Raw genomic sequence first — 21,265 nt, forward strand, 5'->3', positions numbered from 1 at the left:
AGTAGATAGCTTAGGATAAATATGGTCAGTATGTGTCATTTTGGTTTCTTTTTTAAATATAATGAACTAATCCAGGAAGAAGGCTGCAACACACACAACACAATTTAATAGAGTAGAAATGTCTATGTATTAGCTAAAAGCATATGAACTTCATGTTACATTTGAACAGCAAGGGGCTCGCTCATCCTTACTTATGTAAGGAAAGGGCTACAGGTATGCTATAGCTACAAGTTCACTAGCAAGTCTGAAGGGAGGGTGAATTCTCCGAAGAGCAATAATAAAGAGAGCTGTCTGGTGTATAATGGGAGGAGCATGAAGATGATAGTAAAGAAAGTGAAAACAGCCTAGAATCAGCTTAGTTGCAGAAAACATTTTGCATGCAACAAGGACCCAGGTTCAATCCCTGGTATCACACAGAAAGACCTGAAATGTTGGAGAGTCACTGCCAGACAGTATACAATGGGAGCTATCAGGATTAATGGTCTGATTTGGTACAAAGAAACTATGTATGTTCCTGTGATAGGAGACAGCTTGTTCCTCATAAAAACAGGGTAAACAACAAAACCCACATCTCTCCTTATACACTGGGATAATTAGAGCAAGGAAACACTTTATTTTATTCACATCAATGGTATTCCTGCAACCCAACCAGATGTTATATGGGAGATACGCAACAGGATTTCTTGTCTGAAAGGTTTGAGCTTAAAATGGCAGGAGGGATGGGTACATTATGGATGCTTTCCAGCAATAGGATTACTGTATATTACTAGTTGTGGCCCTCCAGATGTTGCTGGACTACATCTCCCATCACAATCCTTGCCCACTGGCAATACTGTCAAGGGCTATAGGGCGATAGTATCCCATAAAAGTCACAAATTCCCCACCCCTGGTATAGGAAGGTCTCTCTCATCAGCCTGTGATGCTTAAGAGCGTCCTAGACAATATTTTATGCTGCCTAAATGGTTTCTGAAAGAAACCCACACTATGGAAGTGGAGATTACTCAGTATTGCCACTGGTACTAACAATTGATTTGTACTGAAGATCACTATGGTGAATATAAAGTATACTATGACAATGCAAGGAGTTCATCTTTAAAGAGAAATATTAATCTTTTCAAATTATCTATAAAGCAATACTATAAACACATTGAGCTCAAGTACCCTTTGCCATTTTTTGGTCTACATTTTGGTAGTGCATATTTGTACAAAACATTTAACAGCATTTGCAGAACCTGGTAACTATTTTTTCCAGATGTCTTTCAAATTAACTAAAATATGCTGCACTGAACTTTTATCAAAAAGTGGGATAAAACCACCATGATCTCCCCAACCCCTCTGCTTATAAACCATCGCAGCCAAAGGACAACAGAATTGTTCATCTATACAAGATTATGAATAATCTAGTTCTCCAGTATTATTTAAAGGTAAAGGTAAAGGTACCCCTGCCTGTACGGGCCAGTCTTGACAGACTCTAGGGTTGTGCGCTCATCTCACTCTATAGGCCGGGAGCCAGCGCTGTCCGCAGACACTTCCGGGTCACGTGGCCAGCGTGACAAGCTGCATCTGGCGAGCCAGCGCAGCACACGGAACACTGTTTACCTTCCCACTGGTAAGCGGTCCCTATTTATCTACTTGCACCCGGGGGTGCTTTCGAACTGCTAGGTTGGCAGGCGCTGGGACCGAACGATGGGAGTGCACCCCGCCACGGGGATTCGAACTGCCGACCATGCGATCGGCAAGTCCTAGGCGCTGAGGTTTTACCCACAGCGCCACCCGCGTCCCACTATTACTTAATCAGCACTATTTCAAAGCAGAGGCACACCTTGGCATCTCTCCTACGAACAATGAAACATTATTGGTATTGGTTCCATAAATACTCTTCAGCTCACCAACAATTTAAAAACTGAAGAGGAATGAAATAAGACCATACTAGTTCTCAACATGGATAAATTACTGCTCCAAACATCCTGATACCAGTCTTAGAAACTGGGATAGAAAAGCTAGGAGCCAAATGACTTCTGGGACCTGGGTTGTGGGAGCCAAAACAGAATGTCTAGTCACCATAGGAGGGGGGGGCATGTTTGGCAAGACTTTTTATTTATTATTTTGATAAGCATGAACTAGTGTGCAATTCACATATGCGGCACATTGTTAATATCACATTTTTAAGCAGAAATTGTTACTACACGTTTAATTTGGTGTTTACCATAAAAATACTGGTACCATACTTCAGTTTTCAAAACACTCTACTCTTTATTGTGAAACTCCTTAACATACTGTCTATCCTTAAAAGATACTTTGAGGCTTCATAGCACATACATTTCAGTAATCCTTGGGTGTCAGCCAGGTGCAAAAAATGGCACCCAGACTTTCTGAGGTGCTCACAAATGGAGGATATTTAGGCACAAAATGCACCTGGCGCCTGCTAATTTTGAACCCTGAACTGAAATCAATAGAAGTTTGAAAGTTAGTTTTTAAGGTCTTTAAAATGCATTGACCAACCTATTTTTAAACAACTAAAGCCAACATCATGAGTTTCAGTGGAGAAGTGTTTGGGAAAATATTTTATTTTGATTGGCAGGCATGGGTTTTAATCACAGTGATTATTTTCCCAGGGCACTCCAATCATAGTGAAGGGATGTTGAACTCCTTCCCAATCACTTGCCATTTCCTAACAATTAAAAATCCATACTTCAACAATCAATTTGTTTTCAAACCACTGTTTGTTCTTCCCTCCCCATATGTCTTTGCTTAGATATTCTGAAAACTTTAAGAGGGCTCACATTATATGATCTCTGCATATTCTCTCTCCCTTAGTTCAATTGTTGGATAAGTCATTTTATTTATTTGTTCATCTTTATTCAAATCCTTCCTTTTTTCCAACAAACACCTACTATAATTATTTGCTTTTCATTCAGTTCTATTCTTTTTCCTTGTTTGTGCAAACTTCTCAGAGTCCACCCACCATCCTGCTGATACATATGTTTAGTTTTTTTTCATTGTGAATTGCTTCCCTGCCCTGGTTTTACATTGCTTGTTCAAAGTTTCTAAACATTCTTCCATTCTCCCTCTCAGACTTCTAAAGGTAAAGGTAAAGGGACCCCTGACCATTAGGTCCAGTCGTGACCGACTCTGGGTTGGGGCGCTCATCTTGCTTTATTGGCTGAGGGAGCCTGCGTACAGCTTCCGGGTCATGTGGCCAGCAGGACTAAGCTGCTTCTGGCGAACTAGAGCAGCGCATGGAAACGCCGTTTACCTTCCCGCCGGAGTGGTACCTATTGATCTACTTGCACTTTGATGTGCTTTCGAACTGCTAGATTGGCAGGAGCAGGGACCGAGCAACGGGAGCTCACCCCGTCACAGGGATTCAAACTGCCGACCTTCTGATTGGCAAGTCCTAGGCTCTGTGGTTCAGCCCACAGCGCCACCCGCGTCCCTCCTCAGACTTCTACTTCCCCCTTAAATCAGCTAAACCTGCTTGTCCCTTAAAGGAGCTCCCGGTTGTGTTGCTTATTGGTAAGACTACTACCTTGCACTTACTCAAGGCACCGGCCTCATATTACCACTTCTCAGACTGTCTGCTGAAGATATAGGGAGGTGAAGTGTTTTCTATTTTATTCATCTTCCAAAAAAAGAGAGAAGTCTTCCCTTGCAAAGAATCACTCCAGCTAACCTTCTGAAAGCCGGTAGGCTTCACTACCTCAGAAGGGACAAACATGCCTGAAAATTGCACCCAATTCTGACAGAAGATAAAAAAGCCAGATACTTTTAAAACCTTAAAGTTTTGAGCAAAGAGCTCTGGAGGGAATCTGCCTGCAAAGAGCTCTGGAGGCATCTGCCTGCAATTTGGCAGTCTTAATGCATTCAAGAGGGGGTCATTTTGCCTTTAAATATCATCCTGTGAGATCAGAGATGGAAGGTACCCTGAGGATCATCTAGTTCAAACCTCCTTCAATGCAGAAATATGCAGCTGTCCCTTATGGGGATCGAACCTGTGACCTTGGTGTTATCAGCACCATGCTCTAACCAACTAACCTATATTATGCTTCTTATATAGCCACTTTTGATTCCCAATTATTGGGGGGGGGGCGCACACACAGATAAGAGGCAGAGTTCTTGATTTAATCAATTCTTTCTGAGATAGAAGGCTCACTTCAACTGCGACACTAATGCAGGCCTCAGCCAAGATGGCACTGCCTTCAAAAGATGCCTCTTTCTCACTGGAGAAAGAAAATGATAACAATATCTGAGGAGATGAACTTGCAGCAGAAGAAGTAATAAAGGAGCTTATTAAAAATACATAGAATGAACTAATGCTTCCACTGAAAACAAAACTGACAGAATTTAACATGTGGCTTGATTGTTTAACAGAAACAACTAAAGCAACAAAATAATTAAGCCAAATCTAAGACAAGATCAAACAATTACAAAAAGAAAATGAAGATACATTCAACAAGCTTGAAGATGCAGAAAAATCAAAACAGGAGAATTAATTTACGTTTTCATTTTTTTGTAGGGAGAGTAGAACAGAAAGATCCTGCACAATATTTGCCTCATGCTTAAACCACTGCTTCCAGACCTCATAACCTCTGTTGATTATTCTGAACTGGAACACAGAGCACTTAAGACTCAAACTAGGGGAGAGAACTCTCCTCCCCCTGTCATGTAACCGTCTGCTTTGCCTGATACAGGAAGGAGGAGGAAGCATGTAAAAAGCCAAGGAACCTAATATCCATAACTTATAAAAGCAGTCCAGTTATGGTGATGCAGGATCTGGCTTCTGAAACACAGGGGGGGGGGGGAGGAAAAATCTATGTGCTTGCATGATTAAACTGCAAGAAGCTGAAATTAAATATCGCTGGGGCTTCCTCTGACATCTTATTGCCATGAGAGGATCAAAATGCCTCACATCAACAAATAGACTGGAAGCAACAGATCTCCACAACGCTCCTAGAATCAACCTACTTCTGGAATGCCAACAAGAGGCGGCAATGGAAGAAGAGAATGCTGAATTTTCTGATGGATGTTGGGAGGATACAAACTGGAGCAAAAGTTCCAACAAACGTCTCATGCATAACAACAGAGGAGACCACTACAACACGCAAAGCAGCTACATTCTAGATCTTCCAGATATTGTTGACAAGACTTAACTTGTGACTTTAACCAAATCTCAAGGAGAATGGTATCCTGGTTACAGGTTAGTCTTTAACACTAGAAACAGTAACAGTGAACATGAGGGGAATTAGTGATCCTATAAAAAAGAAATGCCTAGACATACAAGCCACAAATTGCCTTTGTATCTCTTGTTAAAACCCCCTAGGGAAAGTAAAATCTTCAGTGGTAATTGGTTTCAACACCAAGTGACAGCACCAGGTTCAAGTAAAGGACAGGGTGGTAGCAGTCATTTTTGGCAAAGGAATAAACTTTAAAATCCATTCAATACTGAAATACAAGAATGGTATTTTTTTTAACCATTCACTGTCCCTTTAATAATAATGTAAACTGTTAGATCCCTATATGCACCAAACTCAAAATGACTTGACTTTATTTGAAAAGTTTTATGTAAATTAAATAAATTTGCTGATGGAAAAGCCATACTATGGGGTGACTTCGACCTTAATGTAGGGGGAGTCTCTCTAAAAGATTTGAGCAAGGGCAACACCAGGAGGAACTTTTTAGACGATAAAGACAATTGGCCTATTACAGTCAGAACCAGGTTTGCAAACCATGTCCCATTATCATGATGCAATGTTTAAATGGATAGACTGCAAGTTACAGCCATCACTCCAACTCCAGAAGCTACTGCACTTTGAGGTGCAGGGAGCAAACTTACAATGCATGGAAGAAGAAAGCTGACAAAACAATTCCATTTTATATTTGGAAGTTTAAACCATGATTTGGCCTGACATCTCAACCAAGTTAATGGTTTGAAAAAATGGTCATTGGCTTTTAAAGAACATGGTTTTCTAGTTATAGCAGTAAGATTTAAAGTTACTTGTCAAACTGCTGATGGCACACTACCGCAACGTAACAGATCCAATAAGCTGCTGAAAACCGATGCACAAAGTACACAGAAAACCAACGTCTGAGGAATATAAACAGAACTGCCTTACAGTGTTAATTGCACATATTCAGTAGCACACTGCTAAGGGAAAAGGTTGCGATCTCTTTTGGCACTGGCTATGGTCCAAACTTCCCACATCCCCAAGAGTACTCTAGCAGTTCCTCACGCTGAAAGCCACAACCAGCTAGACAAGAGAATCTGCTAGAAGATCAGAGTGGACTGAGTTAAATCAAGGCAATTTCAAATGCATCCTGAAGCTGTAGCAGCCAACTGAAATCACTGATTTAATAATTTCCCATTGGTGCTTTATATTTTCCAATACAAATAAGTGATTCACCACTTCTGATATAACTGGACTGCAAGTCTAATCCAGTCCACCAAGCCTTTTTTTGCTGGTCCAGCAGAACTTAGCCCAGGGCCAACAGCATTGAACAAAATACCTCCTATCTGCCACTGATCAAAGTAGATCAGAGTGTTCCAATATGTTCTGATATTTTCCCAAGTGCTTGCAAAACATTGGAATGCTCAATACGCATAATAGCAGATTGGAACACTCCAGAAACAGGAAGGAGCACTCCAATCAATAGCAAGTAAAGGTTCAGCACCACCCAAATCAGCAATGGTAAAAGGGGTCATATAACACTGTATCACTGGATGGAGTGGTTTAAACTTCTGATGCATGTCTCATGTGCACGAATGTCATGTGCACGATAAAGTCCCCAAGCCAACTGCAGCAAAAACAGTGGCCTTCTAGGTATTATTAGACTCTAATTCCCCCATCAATCTCACCCAGTACAGCCAACAGCCAGGGGTGATGAGAGCTATAGCCCAGCAATATCTGGAGGATCAAAAGTTCCCCACCCCTGAGCTAACCTGGAGTTGCCAACTTTTCTGGGTCAGCAGGCACATGTGGGGGGCCAGTCTTAAAATAGCTGCCATGGGGGCATGTCATAACAAAATTAGAGAGTACAGTCCTTGCTTCTCCCCTCGCCACAACCTCACACTCGCCATAAGGTTGTGCGCGCGCACACACACACATCATGCACTGTTGCTGTCTAACAAGAAACATTCCCCAGTACCAGCAAAACATAGCCACACCACTCTCTCAGAGACTTCACATTGTGCCAAATATCTCTCCCGCTCTCTCTGTCCAAGTGTACAGCACACTTGAGCATACATACATCACATTCAGAAAACCCCCTCCACAGTTCAAGGAAATGCCTGCCATTCTCCCACCCCTTCAAAATATCTAAAAAATATACATGGGCCATCAATCACGTGTTGGTGATCCCCAACCTAATTGTTACTAAGAAGCAGCATCTTAACATACTAAACCAGCTCATAATCTCAGAAAGAAAACAGCACCCTTAAAGAGTCAGAAAAGCCACACTGTAGCCTGTGTTAGAAACTGCGATAGAAAAGCTAGGAACCAAGTGGCTCTTGGAACCTGGATAGTGGGTGCCAAAACAGAATGTCTACTCACATTTGGGGAGTGGGTATCAGCAACACTTAATTTTTTTGATAAGCATGCATCAATATGCAATCCACATAAGTGACACATTGTTACTATTTTAATAGAATTGTTAATAGTTGGTTAATTTTGTGTTTACAATAAAAATATTGGAACCGTGCTTCAGTTTTCAAAACACTCTACTCTTATTTGTAAACTCCTTAACGTATTGTCTATCCTTAACATATACATTGAAGCTTCAAAGCACACACATTTCAGTAATCCTTGTGATAAGGCAGACCAGTATCACAGTGATTATTAATACTGGTGTTTTTTTTTTGTTTTTTTTTGGTATTGTATTTTCCTGCTATGTAATCAACCATGAGCAAGCTATGCCTCAAAAGGTGGCCTATGCAAATTTTTCTTGATAATTATATACCCAAGGCCATGTTTACACTTTTGTGGCATAATGATCCACAATCTTTGCCAAGAAAAACTGAATTTGAAGCTGCTTTGGTAGTCACAGGCAGGAGCAATAAGTTACACAAAAGGAGTAACCTTGCTCACTACAATTCCTACTAAGAACCCTCCTGCTTGGTTTCACAATCCGTTACACACACACAAAACTAGAAGCTTGATTTAAAAAGCTAAGTGCATTATTTGCTATGGACTGAAATATATATTTTCTTCCGTACAGTATTTGTGCAGCACACACAATGCTGGCAAAACCAGTGGAAAACAGCATATAGATAACTAATTACACCTTTTAACTGTGCAATTAACAGTAGATGCACTCCTGCTGCTGCCTTGTGGGGCGAGGGGGTCTTTGGAGCCATGACACTGACACCAAAGCACGGCAGCTGTTGTAACTGTTTTAAAAGTTGGAGCAGCCAAATGAACAGCTCCGCATTTGCAGTGCTGATGGGGCTCCAAGCAGCAGTCCCAAACGGTTCCTCTCCTCTGCAGCATCCCCAGCATCAACCGCCACCAGGGCTTGATAGTCATTGCCTCTGATGTTTCCACAGCACCAAAAGATGTGTGTCTTCTAGTGCCGCGCTACCCCGCCAATCAGGTGATTTGCAGGGAAGTACAACAGCAAAGAAGTGCCCTTGGGTGCCCTGCTGCCCCACAGACCAACTGACTGGAGTTGCATTGCAGCCACATGGAGATGTTAGATACCCAACAATGGCACCTGGACATCTGCACTGCCTCACAAAAGGTCTGTTGCCAGTCCATAATTGTGAAGCCACCACCGACAACATTTTTTATTCTCAGGTCTGTGAACCTAAATCGATCTTACTGGCAATCATGCAACAGAGGCGGTGGTTTTCAACCTGTGTGCTGTGGCACCCTGGGATGCCTTGAATGATGATCAGGGGTGCTGCGGGCAACAATGGCCTCTGTCCCTCTTTCCTTCCTTCCCTCCCTCCTCTGATGCCCTCTCGGGTCTCTTCCTCTCAAAGGCTTGCACAGCTGTTTATTGCAGAAGCCCTGGCTATAAGCTCTGCAGGTGAATGGTGCCTCTGAGAGGCACCTCTCTTCGGGGTTGGGGTGGGGACTCAGAGACCAGGGACAGCAGCAGCAACAGCCCGGAGAGCTCCCAAGGAGAGGGGAAAGGAGAGAAGAGAGGAGGCCAAGGGAACATTCTACAAGGGAGGGCATTTGAAAAAGGGTGAGAGGCTGCCAGCTCTGCAGGCAAGGGGTGACATAACTGGGCTCCTGAGCCCCACAGGGGTGCCACAGAAATAATGTAGTTGGTCAAGGGAGCCATGGAGCGTGTGTGTGAGAGTGAGTGTGAGTGTGTGTGTGTGTGTGTGTGTGTGTGTGTGAGAGAGAGAGAGAGAGAGAGAGAGAGAGAGAGATTTCCCTAGTACGCACAATGGATGAAATTCCTAGTGGCATAAAGGGTGGATAAGAACAGAAAGGAGCCCTGCTGAATTAGAATAATGGTCTACCTAGTTCAGGACTAGCCAATTTCAAATGCATGGCTATGAGAAGCCTATAAGCAGGACATCAGCATGCTAGCACTCTCCAGCTGTTCCCCAGCAGCTGGTATACAAAGGTATGCCGGCTCCAGCCCTAGAAGTAGTATAGTCATCATCACAAGTTACCACTGAGAAGCTTATCCTCCATGTATTTGTCTAATTCCACTGTCTTACGTTTGTGGTCATCAAACTTCTTGCAGTAGGGAATTCCACAGTATCACTATGAACTATGTAGCAAGATGGGTTTTCTGGATGGTTTTCATTATAATTTAACACATTTCTTACTAGCAAACAAGGCTAAAAAAATACCCCTGTTGGCACAGTTTCTACATGTTCTTAAATGTTTCCTCATTTGTGCTGCATTGTTAGCATACTCCTGCCTGCAATATTTACATCTACCTCTTCCCTTCAGTGGTTTCATTAGAAATTATGCCAAATGCTAGTGCCTTTTTTCTGTTTAGGCAATATTATGATTCAGAGTAATCAAATGCACTACCAAAACAGATTTTAAACAAACACTTCCAAATTCCCCAGGTCCAGAAATGAAACAAGACACCACCCTGAAGTCTGTGTTTGCAGCAAGTAAAATAAAAATTAATAAGTTTCGCTTTAGCTTGCAGTCTCACACTCAATAAATAAGAATGTTACCTTTTGTATTGATTTGACAGGCACAGCAAAGAGATTAATTCAATTGTTTTACTTGATTACTGGCTTGCTTGCTTGATTAGTTAGTTAGTTAGTTATAGGTGTTGTTTCTCTAAATATGTTCAAGGCGTAAAACAAACAATACAATTTGTAAATCCATTAAAAACCTGCATGATAATCATTCCTGATAAACTGATCTAAAAGTTTTGTATGCACTGTTTTATTACTCCTGACCCCAGTTACAAATACAAATCAGTGACATATGGATTCCCTCACATACTTGCAAGTGGTAATCAAGTTTATTTTAACTTTGAAACTGCCAAGTTTGCCTAATAGATTATTTGCAATTAGCATCCCACTGAAATCAAAGGACAACCCGGTATAACGTCATTAAGATATTAGTGGTTTTTATTTTCAAACCCTTTCCTGCAGGTCACAAGCTTATTTTTTTCATTCATTATATGTTTATACTTTGTGATCATATAAAACTATCTACATCGTGTACAGAATACAATGCATTAGGGCAAATAAAAAATAAAACAAAGCACTATGAAAACAAAATACCGTGTAAGCCAGGTAAGTTCACAAAGCGTACAATATGGGTCACATTCAGGAAAATGCTTGCTAGAACAAGTTTAAAACTGCTGCCTAAAACACACCTGGAGCCAAAAACACAGATGATACCTGCCTAATCTCACTGGGCAAGGAGTTCCATAAACCTGGTGCCACCACACTGAATGCACTGCTTCTAGCTGAATTTGCCTTGTTACTTTGGTGTGGTTCAGACCGTAGTTTTTTAAATGGTTTAATATGTATGAGTTAGCATGTTGGTGCACTGCTCAAAAGTCTGCACTCAGCTCCTCTGCCACTCCTGCTGTACTAAGGAGAAGATTCTGTTAATACAAGGTTTCTCCTGGCTTGACAGAATCTTCTTCTGCTCTCCTCTCCCTACATGCCTCCTAAACCTACTATGGGGTTCTCCCAACCATACAGAGCAGATTTGGGTATAGTGCAGGACATACATGATGGAGTGGAGAGTCCCATTGTGCCAGAGGTAATCACTGAAGTACAACAGGTTAGTTGAATTCTATCCCTGGTTTGTTTTTCTTCAAACCACGAGGAGCAGACAATATTTCTTCTTGGCTTACTGCTGATTGTTTGTTTGGCAGAAACAAACCACAAGCCTAGGTTCACATGCAGCAAGGCAGGCTCTGATTTGTTTCCTCCCCAGTGCAGCAGCTGGGAAACAAAGCACAGATTTTTAAGCAGAAGCTATGGTTTATTGTGATATGTGAGCCAGACCACTGTGCCAATGTTTTCATTAAGCTACCCACCGCCCTCTCCCAACTCCAAGCAGGAAAGGAGAATAACATTCTGCTCATGACTTTCACCAACTGGTCACCTTCCACTTCAAAGAGGGTATGAATGGAATCCTTGGTGATTTATAATAGTTGATCAAAAAGAGACAGCTCTTGCGGGCACTGAGAAATGCAAAGAAAGAGGTGAAGATGGCTGCAGAGCCTGCTCCTGAGGAACTTTTCCTTAATTTTCCTTTTCCTTACTCAACACCAATCCACTCTAGCTGGGCTCTTCTTCCTCCCACAGCCATCTACCACCTTCCCTGTGGGAAGAGATCCCAATGAGCTTTAAAGTATATTAACATGATGAGTCTTTTATTTAAGCATTAGCCTGGCAACCATAGACATCTAGGAATTGCATTAAGGCAGGCGCATGGACTTCCATGCAGACTAGTGAGCAGGCTGGCAAAGGGCAAATGGAGAGCTCACTCCCTCCTCCATGTCCAGCATGGAAAGTAAGTACATAGGTATAGGAAGTAATTCCTCTCTTCCATGCCAAGCACAAAACCACTCTTCTCCCAATTCCAAGTAGGCTTGGTAAAACAATGCAAGCTTTTGTTGACTTATTTACACTGGTACTGCCGACTCCAGTTTAAAAAATGTATTTTAGTATTACTTGCAAGCTGCACTGGAAATATTTGTTTCTTGAAATAAATGATGCAAGTAAATAAATATTTAGGCAGAAAAAGCAGCCTTTAACTTGTATTTAATAGACAGTTAAACATTTGACAAGACAGATTGCATTCATACATGATCCAAAAAAAGTTTTATTTTTAAGGGGAAATTAATTTTAAAACATTTTAAATAAAAAAAATCAAAGGGCCACTTCTTAAAAAAAATTGTTTTACCCACCCTGTACAGCTTAGGGTTCCCTCCCCACAAAACTTTACTAAAAGCACAATAAGAGGCTAACAATACTTGTATATCCCAAACTTATCTTTAGAAAAGGCACTAAGGTTTGCTAACACAGTAAACAAACAAGTTAAACAGAATGATCAACACAAAAGTGAGACACTGAGACAAGCAGAATTCGAACTAAATGTAAAAGGTATTCTCTCAAATATCCTAAAATGAGCCGCATTTCTAATACTTGGCAGAAGTCCAAATGGTGCCAGGTGGACCCCTTTGGGCCTGTCAACAAATGCAGTTTCACGATCAAGAAACACCTAAACCGTGTGCCTCCACATTGTATATTGGGTCACACACAAAAAAGGGATTTCTAGTTTTGACCTAAGCATTGAGATACGTGATGTGAGTGGACTCTGTCCTCAATACAATTTGCTTCCCAGTCTGTTTAGGGCCTTAAAAAGGTCATCACCAGCACTATTAATTTGGCCAGAAACAAAGTGGTAATCAATGCAAATAGTATAATACCAAAGGAATATGCAAATTATCACAGCAGCCCCATAAACAGTATCTTACAGTTTTCTTATATGGATGTTATCAAGGCATGAATCCAGAAAGGTAACTACTAGTGAGGCAGCCAAAATTGATAAAAAGGTTATTGCTGCATTCTGGACACCCAGTTGCAGTAGCATAATCATAACACCTTAAAGGGTTTTTTATTATTACTATCATCCAGGAAGACCTAGAGCTAGGACACCGTAACATACTTAAGCAGCTTCCTCAAGTAGGGAACTTAGGGAACTTGGCAAAAATCTTCCAAGTCTGGTAATCGCTTATTTACAAAGCAACTCAAAGCATGTTGGTTGTGCAGTTGGGATCCTAACTTCATTCAGCAATGCAATAATAATCCCTCTCACACCGTCAGACAAAGCTACTCTAATTGATCTAGTGAGCCAGGAAGGGAAAGTTTAACGTACAAGTAGTAAGTCACACTTCTCCAAGATCCTTTCGATAACCTTAGGCTACATAAACTGGTAAGAATCTATCTTTTTAAATAATTAAAAAAAAAAAACTTGTAAGAAGGAATAAAAGATACAGTAAGCACAAACTCTATGAGTAGAACCCATGTCAAAACAGATGCAAGCAATTTATCTGCAAAGTGTTTTAAGAGTGGTCATAATACGCCAATATTTCTTGATTCCAGCCTTGGAATCAAGCTGAAGATGACCCCCCTCCCTAACTATTTGGAAGAGTTTCAATAGATATTTAACAGTGATTAAAAACAAGATTTCTTTAATACCCTCTGCTTTAAAATTGCTTTAGCTATTTTAGATTTCTATTGTTAATCGTTTTCTGTTTTTTATGTAAACTTCCTAGACAACTTAGTAGGATGGTTGGTATACAAATGCAATGAAACACTAAGATGTAGGGCTAAATACCAAAACATTACCAAGCAGTGCTCCAAAAGTTGTGCAATGTCAGCAAAATTTGCTGCAAACTGCAGGCTCGTGCCTGGATACTCTGGTTCTCAGAAGCACTAGTGGCTATAATAGCTTTCTCCGACGGGTGCTAAAACAAAAGACAAGTGAATTTCTCATTTCTAAGTACAGTCGTACCTCCTTTTGCGTCTGGGATCCGTTCTGGAGCCCTGGATGCTGGACAAAAGGGACACTCAACAAAGTGCTGCTCTGAGCATGCACGAAGTGCGATTTAGCGCTTCTGCGCATGCAGCAAACCCGGAAGTAACCCGTTCCGGTACTTCCGGGTTTGCTGCGGACGTTTGATGAAATTGACCCTAAATGGGGCAGACTTAAAATGAGGTATGACTGTGCACGGCCTATGTCAGATATATAGATATTCCTGAAGTGTTTAAATAACTCCAAAACGTGGCTGCAGAAGAAAACTTTAATTGTTCTGAATGAGAAATATAAAGAGGAATTAATAGTGGCTGAAGTTTCTACTGCAGCATGGTCAAAGTTAAAATTCAACCTTGTACTTCTGAAACAATAATACAGGCATACTGTACTTTTTGCCATTATATATGTCTCATGTAGACTCCATTAAGACATAAAGCCACAAATGAAATAGCATAAGCTAAAGTACTTTCATTAATTTATAGAGTTATGATAATTTAGAACAGCCTCCCCCAACCTTGGACCCTCTGGATGTTTATGATTGCAGCTCCCATCATCTCTGTACATTTTGGCCAAGCTGGCTGAGGCTGATGCACAAGCTGGAGGCTGATACATCTGAATGACAGAAGGTTGGGGAAGGCTGATCTATAAAGTCAGTATAAATTAACCTCCTAAAATTTATATTTAAGATTGATAATTATAACTGTAATTGCTCAGTGTTAAAAAGAAAACGGTAAGAGAATTTTTAATTTTCATTTAGTAAGTTTGAGAAATTAGTGTTTATTCTATGCAAGTATTATGCTATTCAACCCAACTGCTCAACACCTTCGAAAATTCCCCTTCAAAAATTAGATTGGTTCAAATCATAGTTGAAAGCACAGCAAGTTTGGCTTTTTTTATATCTGTCTTGCTATTTTGGAGTCACTAAGTTGCAGTACCACAAAAAAGGTATTGTAAATTTTTGTCATAGTAAACTTCACTAAAACAGTGCAATTCTACACACACTTACTCAGAAATAACCACACAGTATTCAATGTGGCTTACTGTCAGCTACCAGTAAGTGCCCGTAAGATATCAGCTTAAAAGAGCTAACCCCCAGCCAGTAACAGTGGCACTGAATGGAGCAACATTGCCATCAAAGCAGCCCAACTCTGTAGCTCATACCAGCAGCCAGGTGGAGGGTGAGGAAGTGACTAATGCTGCTCATTTTGAGCCAGCTCCAGTTTGGTACAACAAAGAGGCCTAGATAGGGCCCACCACCAGTAGGAAGACAAGCATAGGATCCAGCAGGTCCCTGGCTGGTTCAGCTCTATCCCCTCTTACCCCCAGAAACACCCAACTTGAGGGGGGAAGGTGTGTTGGCTGCAAGTGGCATGGACACCACAATGGGGACTTCAATGGTGGCAGGAGCTCCCTGCCAGTGAAGTCTGCTAAAGTTGCACCCAAACTCTCTGTTGTACCCAAGCTCACATTAACAGTGGGTCAGTGGTTTGGCTTGCACTCTACACCAAGAATAGGAACTGTTTGACGTTTACAACCAAATAATGCTGCATGCCTAGCAATTCCCTGGGAGGTGGACCTTACGGAGGCAAGCTTGTCAAATTTATGAAGAGCCCCATTGGGAACTATTGGGAATGGCAATCAGCACATGAGATAGAACATGTAGCTTCTTATATATTCCACCCAGGACTAGAATATTTTATGTCTTTGATGGTACCAGTAAACAGTGAGGGATCTGTGAAGATCTTGAGCTTCCTTGGAGAACTACCGATTCCTTCCTAGGGTAATTCTTTATACCAAAGCTTAATTTGCAGTTTTCCCAGAAACCATGACAACTGAAAGTATAACATAGAAATGTGGACTACTAGACACCTGCCACATAGCCCCTATTTCTAGTACCTTAGGAAAAGATTTTCATAATCTTTTTACCTCAGTAAAATACCCATGTAAAGCATTTTAGAACAACCAAGAAAAGGGGCGCATCTTGCTGATCGACAAATCTGTAAACAGATACAGATTTATGAATTTGTGTGCTAGAAAACCCCAAATGTTTCTATGGAAATTTGCAAAGCTAAGGTTACATTTTTAGTTAGAATTGTTTAGCAAGCATAATGAACAAGGACAATCGTTTCAGTTACTCAAGCAATTTAAACAAGCTGAAATCTGAATCCCAAAGCTGTTAAAACAAATCTCATATCATGGTGGTTTCCCTTACAGCTGCAGTATAGCCATGCAGTAACCTCATAAAAAAACCAAAACTTCAATGTTTGTTGACAGACACAAAAGAGCAAAAGTTACACCAGTTATGAACACTCAAGGTTTGACAGTTCAGCAGCAACTATGAAACCTGTGTACTTTGAGCACTATTATAAAAACAACAATTTACAAAAATACTTTCAGTATACAAGTGCTGCATTAGGCAACAATTGGTTATTATATTTGAGAACTACCGAATGTTTTGTGATATTTGGCTGGGATTGTGGAGTATTATCAAAACTGTACTATTTACTCTTCCTTGATATACATAACAGTTCAGTTTTATTAGATGCACATTAGCCAGTGCTTGAACTAAATAGCTATAATTTTTTATGATAATCTACTAGTAATAGACAGTTACACAAGTATGCTTATAGAAACAATTTAATGATAACCACATTTATCCTATATCACTGTTGATACCTTAATTATTTTTAAGGTATGGAAAAGGCAAGTTGCTTCATTTTCTATATTCTAATTAAATATCTTGACTCATTTTCTTTGGCTGTAGCTTGACTCTAAAGATGTGTTTTAAAATTCAATTTTCTGTAATACTGTACATGGGGGGGAAACATATTCTTTAAAATACATATACACTGTGTATTAAGACTATGCAATACAGTAGAAGAAAGCAATTTCTCCCTAACTTCATCTTGCATCCTCTCTAGACAAAAGGTATTCTCAAGAACTTGCCTCATTACTGGCTGGGGTTGCATGTCACTCTACATCAAACCATGGTTTACTAAAAACACACAAGCTTCTGTAAAGGAATTCACAGATACTATGTGCATCACTGGTCATTCAGTTTCTGCTGCTGAGCTGAGCTAAGATTTGGCTTAGTGTCATCTTAATCCAGACTCGTGGTTAGGTCTCTCCAAACCAACTAGGAACTGTAACCACGGTTTGCACTACGATTTACAGCTTGTGGTTTTGTCCATGAAAGCTAAACAGTGAGCTAGCTAAACCAGGCTCAGGAGGCACACTAAGCCAAACCATGGCTTATAACAGCAGCAGAACAACCAGGAAGAAGCTATGTGCTCACAATCTCATAGCCCACAGATTCATACCAAGTCTTAAGTAGAATTAGCTTGGTGTGTATACCAGGACACTTTCTTTGTTGAAGTTTACATGTGTAAACTGGTTACATGTCCTGGTGATGGGTAACCTACAAAACAGGAAGGCTAAAGCTCTTATAAGTGACCTGTTAAACAACAACAAACCTAGAAAACTATTTTTAAGTTTTGCCTCCTTCAAAATTTGGACTTGGCACCTAGTACAAATGCCTTGTAAAAATGCAATCTACAATAAGCACACACTGTAGTCCTAACTCCTGAATGAATTTACAGATATTCACACCACTTCAACTACAAGATAAGGCACTCTTCCACATCATTACTAACACTGTTACTAGCTAAGAGGCTAAGACCGCTGAAGTCATTCTCTCAACATTAATTTTCCAGAGATGTCTCTTCTATGGAGGCATGAGATGCCTATATACTTTTACTACTTTCTCAACTCCGTGGATATGTTTTAAAACAGATGTAAACTGCATTAAACATTCTATAGAAAGTAAAAGAGAAGGCCACTGGTTTTACATTGGGTAATTACTGTATTCTTAAGAAGATGAGGTTGTAAGCTCACCCCTTTTTGCATTCTCAAAATTGCATTTACTCAGTAGTAAACCACAGTATGTTTCAAGAAAACAACTTTTCGCCACTGCTTTAATTACATTTTAAATGCAACTTTTCATTTGGTGCAAAAGAAGAAACCATTCCATATTAACTATATTTATTAAAAGTCAGTAACTTATTTCTTCAGAGTTTTGGGCAACACTAGTCAATATGTTTGAAGATAGCAAAAAGGCAGAGTGGGCCATCCATTCAGATGTAGTGGCTTTTTAGTAATATTCAATAGTTTCCCCAACTTTGTGTTTCAGTAAATTATATTCACTCATGCCTATCCTTCATAGAAAAACAAACATGAAAAGCATAGTCCACTGTGTTGTAAGCATATTTAAATGGCCAGTCTAAATGTTTTTCTAGAGTGCAAGACACATCCATAATTTCAGTTACAGAAGTTAAATCTGTTGCACTTCTTGCTTTAAAATGAGTGCATTAATGTGAGCTGCTAGGTACATTGCTGATAGCTTATACCCTGCATACATCTTTTAGAAATGCCTTCCAAAAAAAGCATTTTTCTGCATGGTAACTGCTATGTACAGTATTCTATGAACTAAAGTCACTTAGGGAGCACTGAGTGGATGGCCTTTTGAATCAAATGTTTCTCTGACTTAGGTAGGTCTGAAACACTAAGCAACCAAGAATCTAGAACCTGCTTTCAGGTAAAGGTAAGCAGAATCAGTTTAAAATGTGAGGTTATCTAAGAGCATCCTGTGCTTCCCCCTTGGAATGATGTTAAACCATTTATAGAAGAGAAAAAAGCAGACCTTTATTATAGCTGATAAAATGCAAATTGGAGCATGAAAATGTAAACAGATTCTATCTGAAGTATTGTATCTATAAGCAAAATGTTAAGAAACGGAATATTCTAAGCAACATTTTCATATGGAATTTCAGAAATGTTTACAACACATTTTACCCAATAAGGGCATCACTTCTTTAAAATGTATTGTAACTTTTCATTTGATGTAACAGTTTATGCAAAACTGTGTTATTCATTTAGCTATTTTGCCTTTACATAAAATTCACAATCTCTTCAGTCTCTAGCACTGATCGCCATTTCACAGCACAGTCAGCCCACACGGAACAGATCAATAACATTACAGACACAAGACTAGACTGTATCCATTTAATAACCACAAGAAAGTGTACCATTCAGCAAAATCTCACACACATTACAAAACTGCTGGAGAGCAAGAGCTAGATAACAATGTAAATCAAAGTAAAATCATAACCAAATATGTCAATTATAAAATCTATTTCTCTTTTCAACACTGAATGCATGCACCTAGGAAACTAAAGTACAACTATAGCATGCACATTTAGTAAGGGAAAACCAAGAACAGCCATCCAATCCATTACTAACTAGTCAAAGTGCTGTGCATGAAGCAATTCTTTCAACCACTGCTTGCTACCCAGTAATGCATTGTTCCTATGAGCAAAACCTGTTCAAACTTATTTATTATAATGAAAAGATTTTGTTGCAGAAGTTGAGGTTTACCATTTACTTTAGCACACACTACTTACTACGTGGATATTAAAGGATTAAGAAAACCTAAAACCTACTGTGTGAAAAGTATTTTAAAGTTTATACCTCTCATCTAAGACCATTCAACACAACTTTCCAATTCTATATTTTTCATATTTAAGAAGCTACTAATAAATTTTCAAAAGAGAAAGCTGTGAATATTAAAACCAAGTTACTGGTAAGTTACTATAATGCTGACAAACATGAAGGAATGGCTAACACTACAAATTATTAGCTTGCACACTGGTAGTCTGTAAAACATCAGTAGCAGTAAAGCACAGTTGTGGTATTCCAAACAACACACACACTGTAGTGTCACTGCTGTTGACAAAGAAGTACAAAAAAAAATATTAATCCACATTTTAATTTAACAAATGATAATGCAAGGTAATGTTAAGGATATTAGAATACTGAAAGCTAAGTTGAGAAGAAAACTATATATTGTACACTTACCTGAAGAACAAGAGATAAGAAAAACAGCAAACACCAACTTTGTAGCAGCTCCCATTTTCCAAATAGTTAGAAATGATATGAAGTTATTCTATATATCCAGCTTTCCAGGTCCTCCAAATATGAAAATCCCTCTTTCACTTTATTAAAATTTTCTGTAAGAACATATTTGGAAAGTAGTGTCCATAAGAGTAAAATCAGATTTCAATACTAGCGTATCTAGGTCTTCCTTAGTAGATCCTCCAGTAAAGGGATGTATGTATTTGGGAACATACACGTCATTTGGCTTCTGTACAAACAGTGGCAAAATTCAATTCATAAGAACATATTAAGGACCCAGTTTAAAAGGTCAATAGTAAAGCAATTGACCGACTACTAAGCAAATTGCCTTGGAGCATTGTTTTCTTCACTTTAAAATCTGTAAAATATCCCCCAGGAGTACTGGAATCAGGCAAGTCGCACAGATATTAGTAAACAATACTTTCTTCTTCACGCCTCTTTAACAGTATGTAGTGTCTGGGTGAGAAATAGTTCCACATTAGTTTCAAGTGTCAGCACAAACCTGTTTTCAACGGAATGGGCAATAGTAAATTAATCCATTAATTAAAAAAAGGAATTTGTGAAACACTGATGTTTCCTATTAATAATGCTGAGACCAAGTAACACGGACAGGGCAGAAACCAGAGCTTATCTGTCCTCCACAGCACCACAAATGTCTCTCTGATCTTTCTTTACCTAGTGTATTCTCATTTCCACTTTCCACTTTTTACATTCAGTCTTTTGTCCATGCCCGCTCAAGAGGAGTAGATGGTATAATTTGACACTCGATTTGCCTTCGAAGGAAAAAAAATAAAAGCCTTAAGGAAACTCCCCCAGCCCATATGACTCCCTCCCTCAGTTAAAATATCCTTATATTCGGGGTTTAAAAACCACACAAAAGTGGTGGAGGGAAGAGGGAGGGCAATGCGGCTTCCAGCTATTTTTGGAGGGTGGAGTGAGTGGAGGGTAGTACAGAAGCGCAGAAAAATTACTTTCTTCACTGTTCTAAAAAAACCAAATCTTTAAACACAACGACGATCGAAAGAGGCTTGGGAGCGATCTTTCCCGAAGCGGCGGTGCAATAGGAGGTCTCAAACATGGATGAAGCAGGTGAAGCGATGCTTTTTTATAACCGTGGTGATCCGATGTGGGCAAATGGGTCTTCTCGAGTGGCCGGGCTGGTGGGGCAAGGTATGCACGATCTCTTTTCTTTCTCTCTCCTTGCTCTGCAGTAGATGCTCTTCCAAGCTGGATGTATGTGCAGGCGTCTAGTTCTTACTCTCTCTTTTTTCCTTTTCCCCTTTCCTGCAACTCTTCACGGGATCACCATT

The 21,265-nt window shown here is 39.9% G+C and overlaps 2 protein-coding genes across 3 annotated transcripts in view; both read right to left on the bottom strand.

Moving 5' to 3' along the window:
* Positions 1 to 2,973, bottom strand: part of KIF5C (kinesin family member 5C) — a 312,660-nt gene extending 309,687 nt beyond the window's left edge. The window contains exon 1 of the mRNA XM_083407424.1: positions 2,962 to 2,973. The gene's annotated coding sequence lies outside the window, so the exon portion shown is untranslated. The remainder of the gene's footprint in view (positions 1 to 2,961) is intronic.
* ACVR2A (activin A receptor type 2A) overlaps positions 1 to 21,265 on the bottom strand; it is a 54,018-nt gene extending 32,753 nt beyond the window's left edge. For both annotated transcript variants that reach the window (XM_083410239.1, XM_083410238.1), the window contains exon 1: positions 19,899 to 21,265. In XM_083410239.1, coding sequence (XP_083266365.1) covers positions 19,899 to 19,953 — 55 coding nt within the window. In that variant the 5' untranslated portion in view covers positions 19,954 to 21,265. The remainder of the gene's footprint in view (positions 1 to 19,898) is intronic.

Source organism: Podarcis tiliguerta (assembly GCF_965153285.1).
Source record: "Podarcis tiliguerta genome assembly, chromosome: 1".
Classification (NCBI taxonomy): domain Eukaryota; kingdom Metazoa; phylum Chordata; class Lepidosauria; order Squamata; family Lacertidae; genus Podarcis; species Podarcis tiliguerta.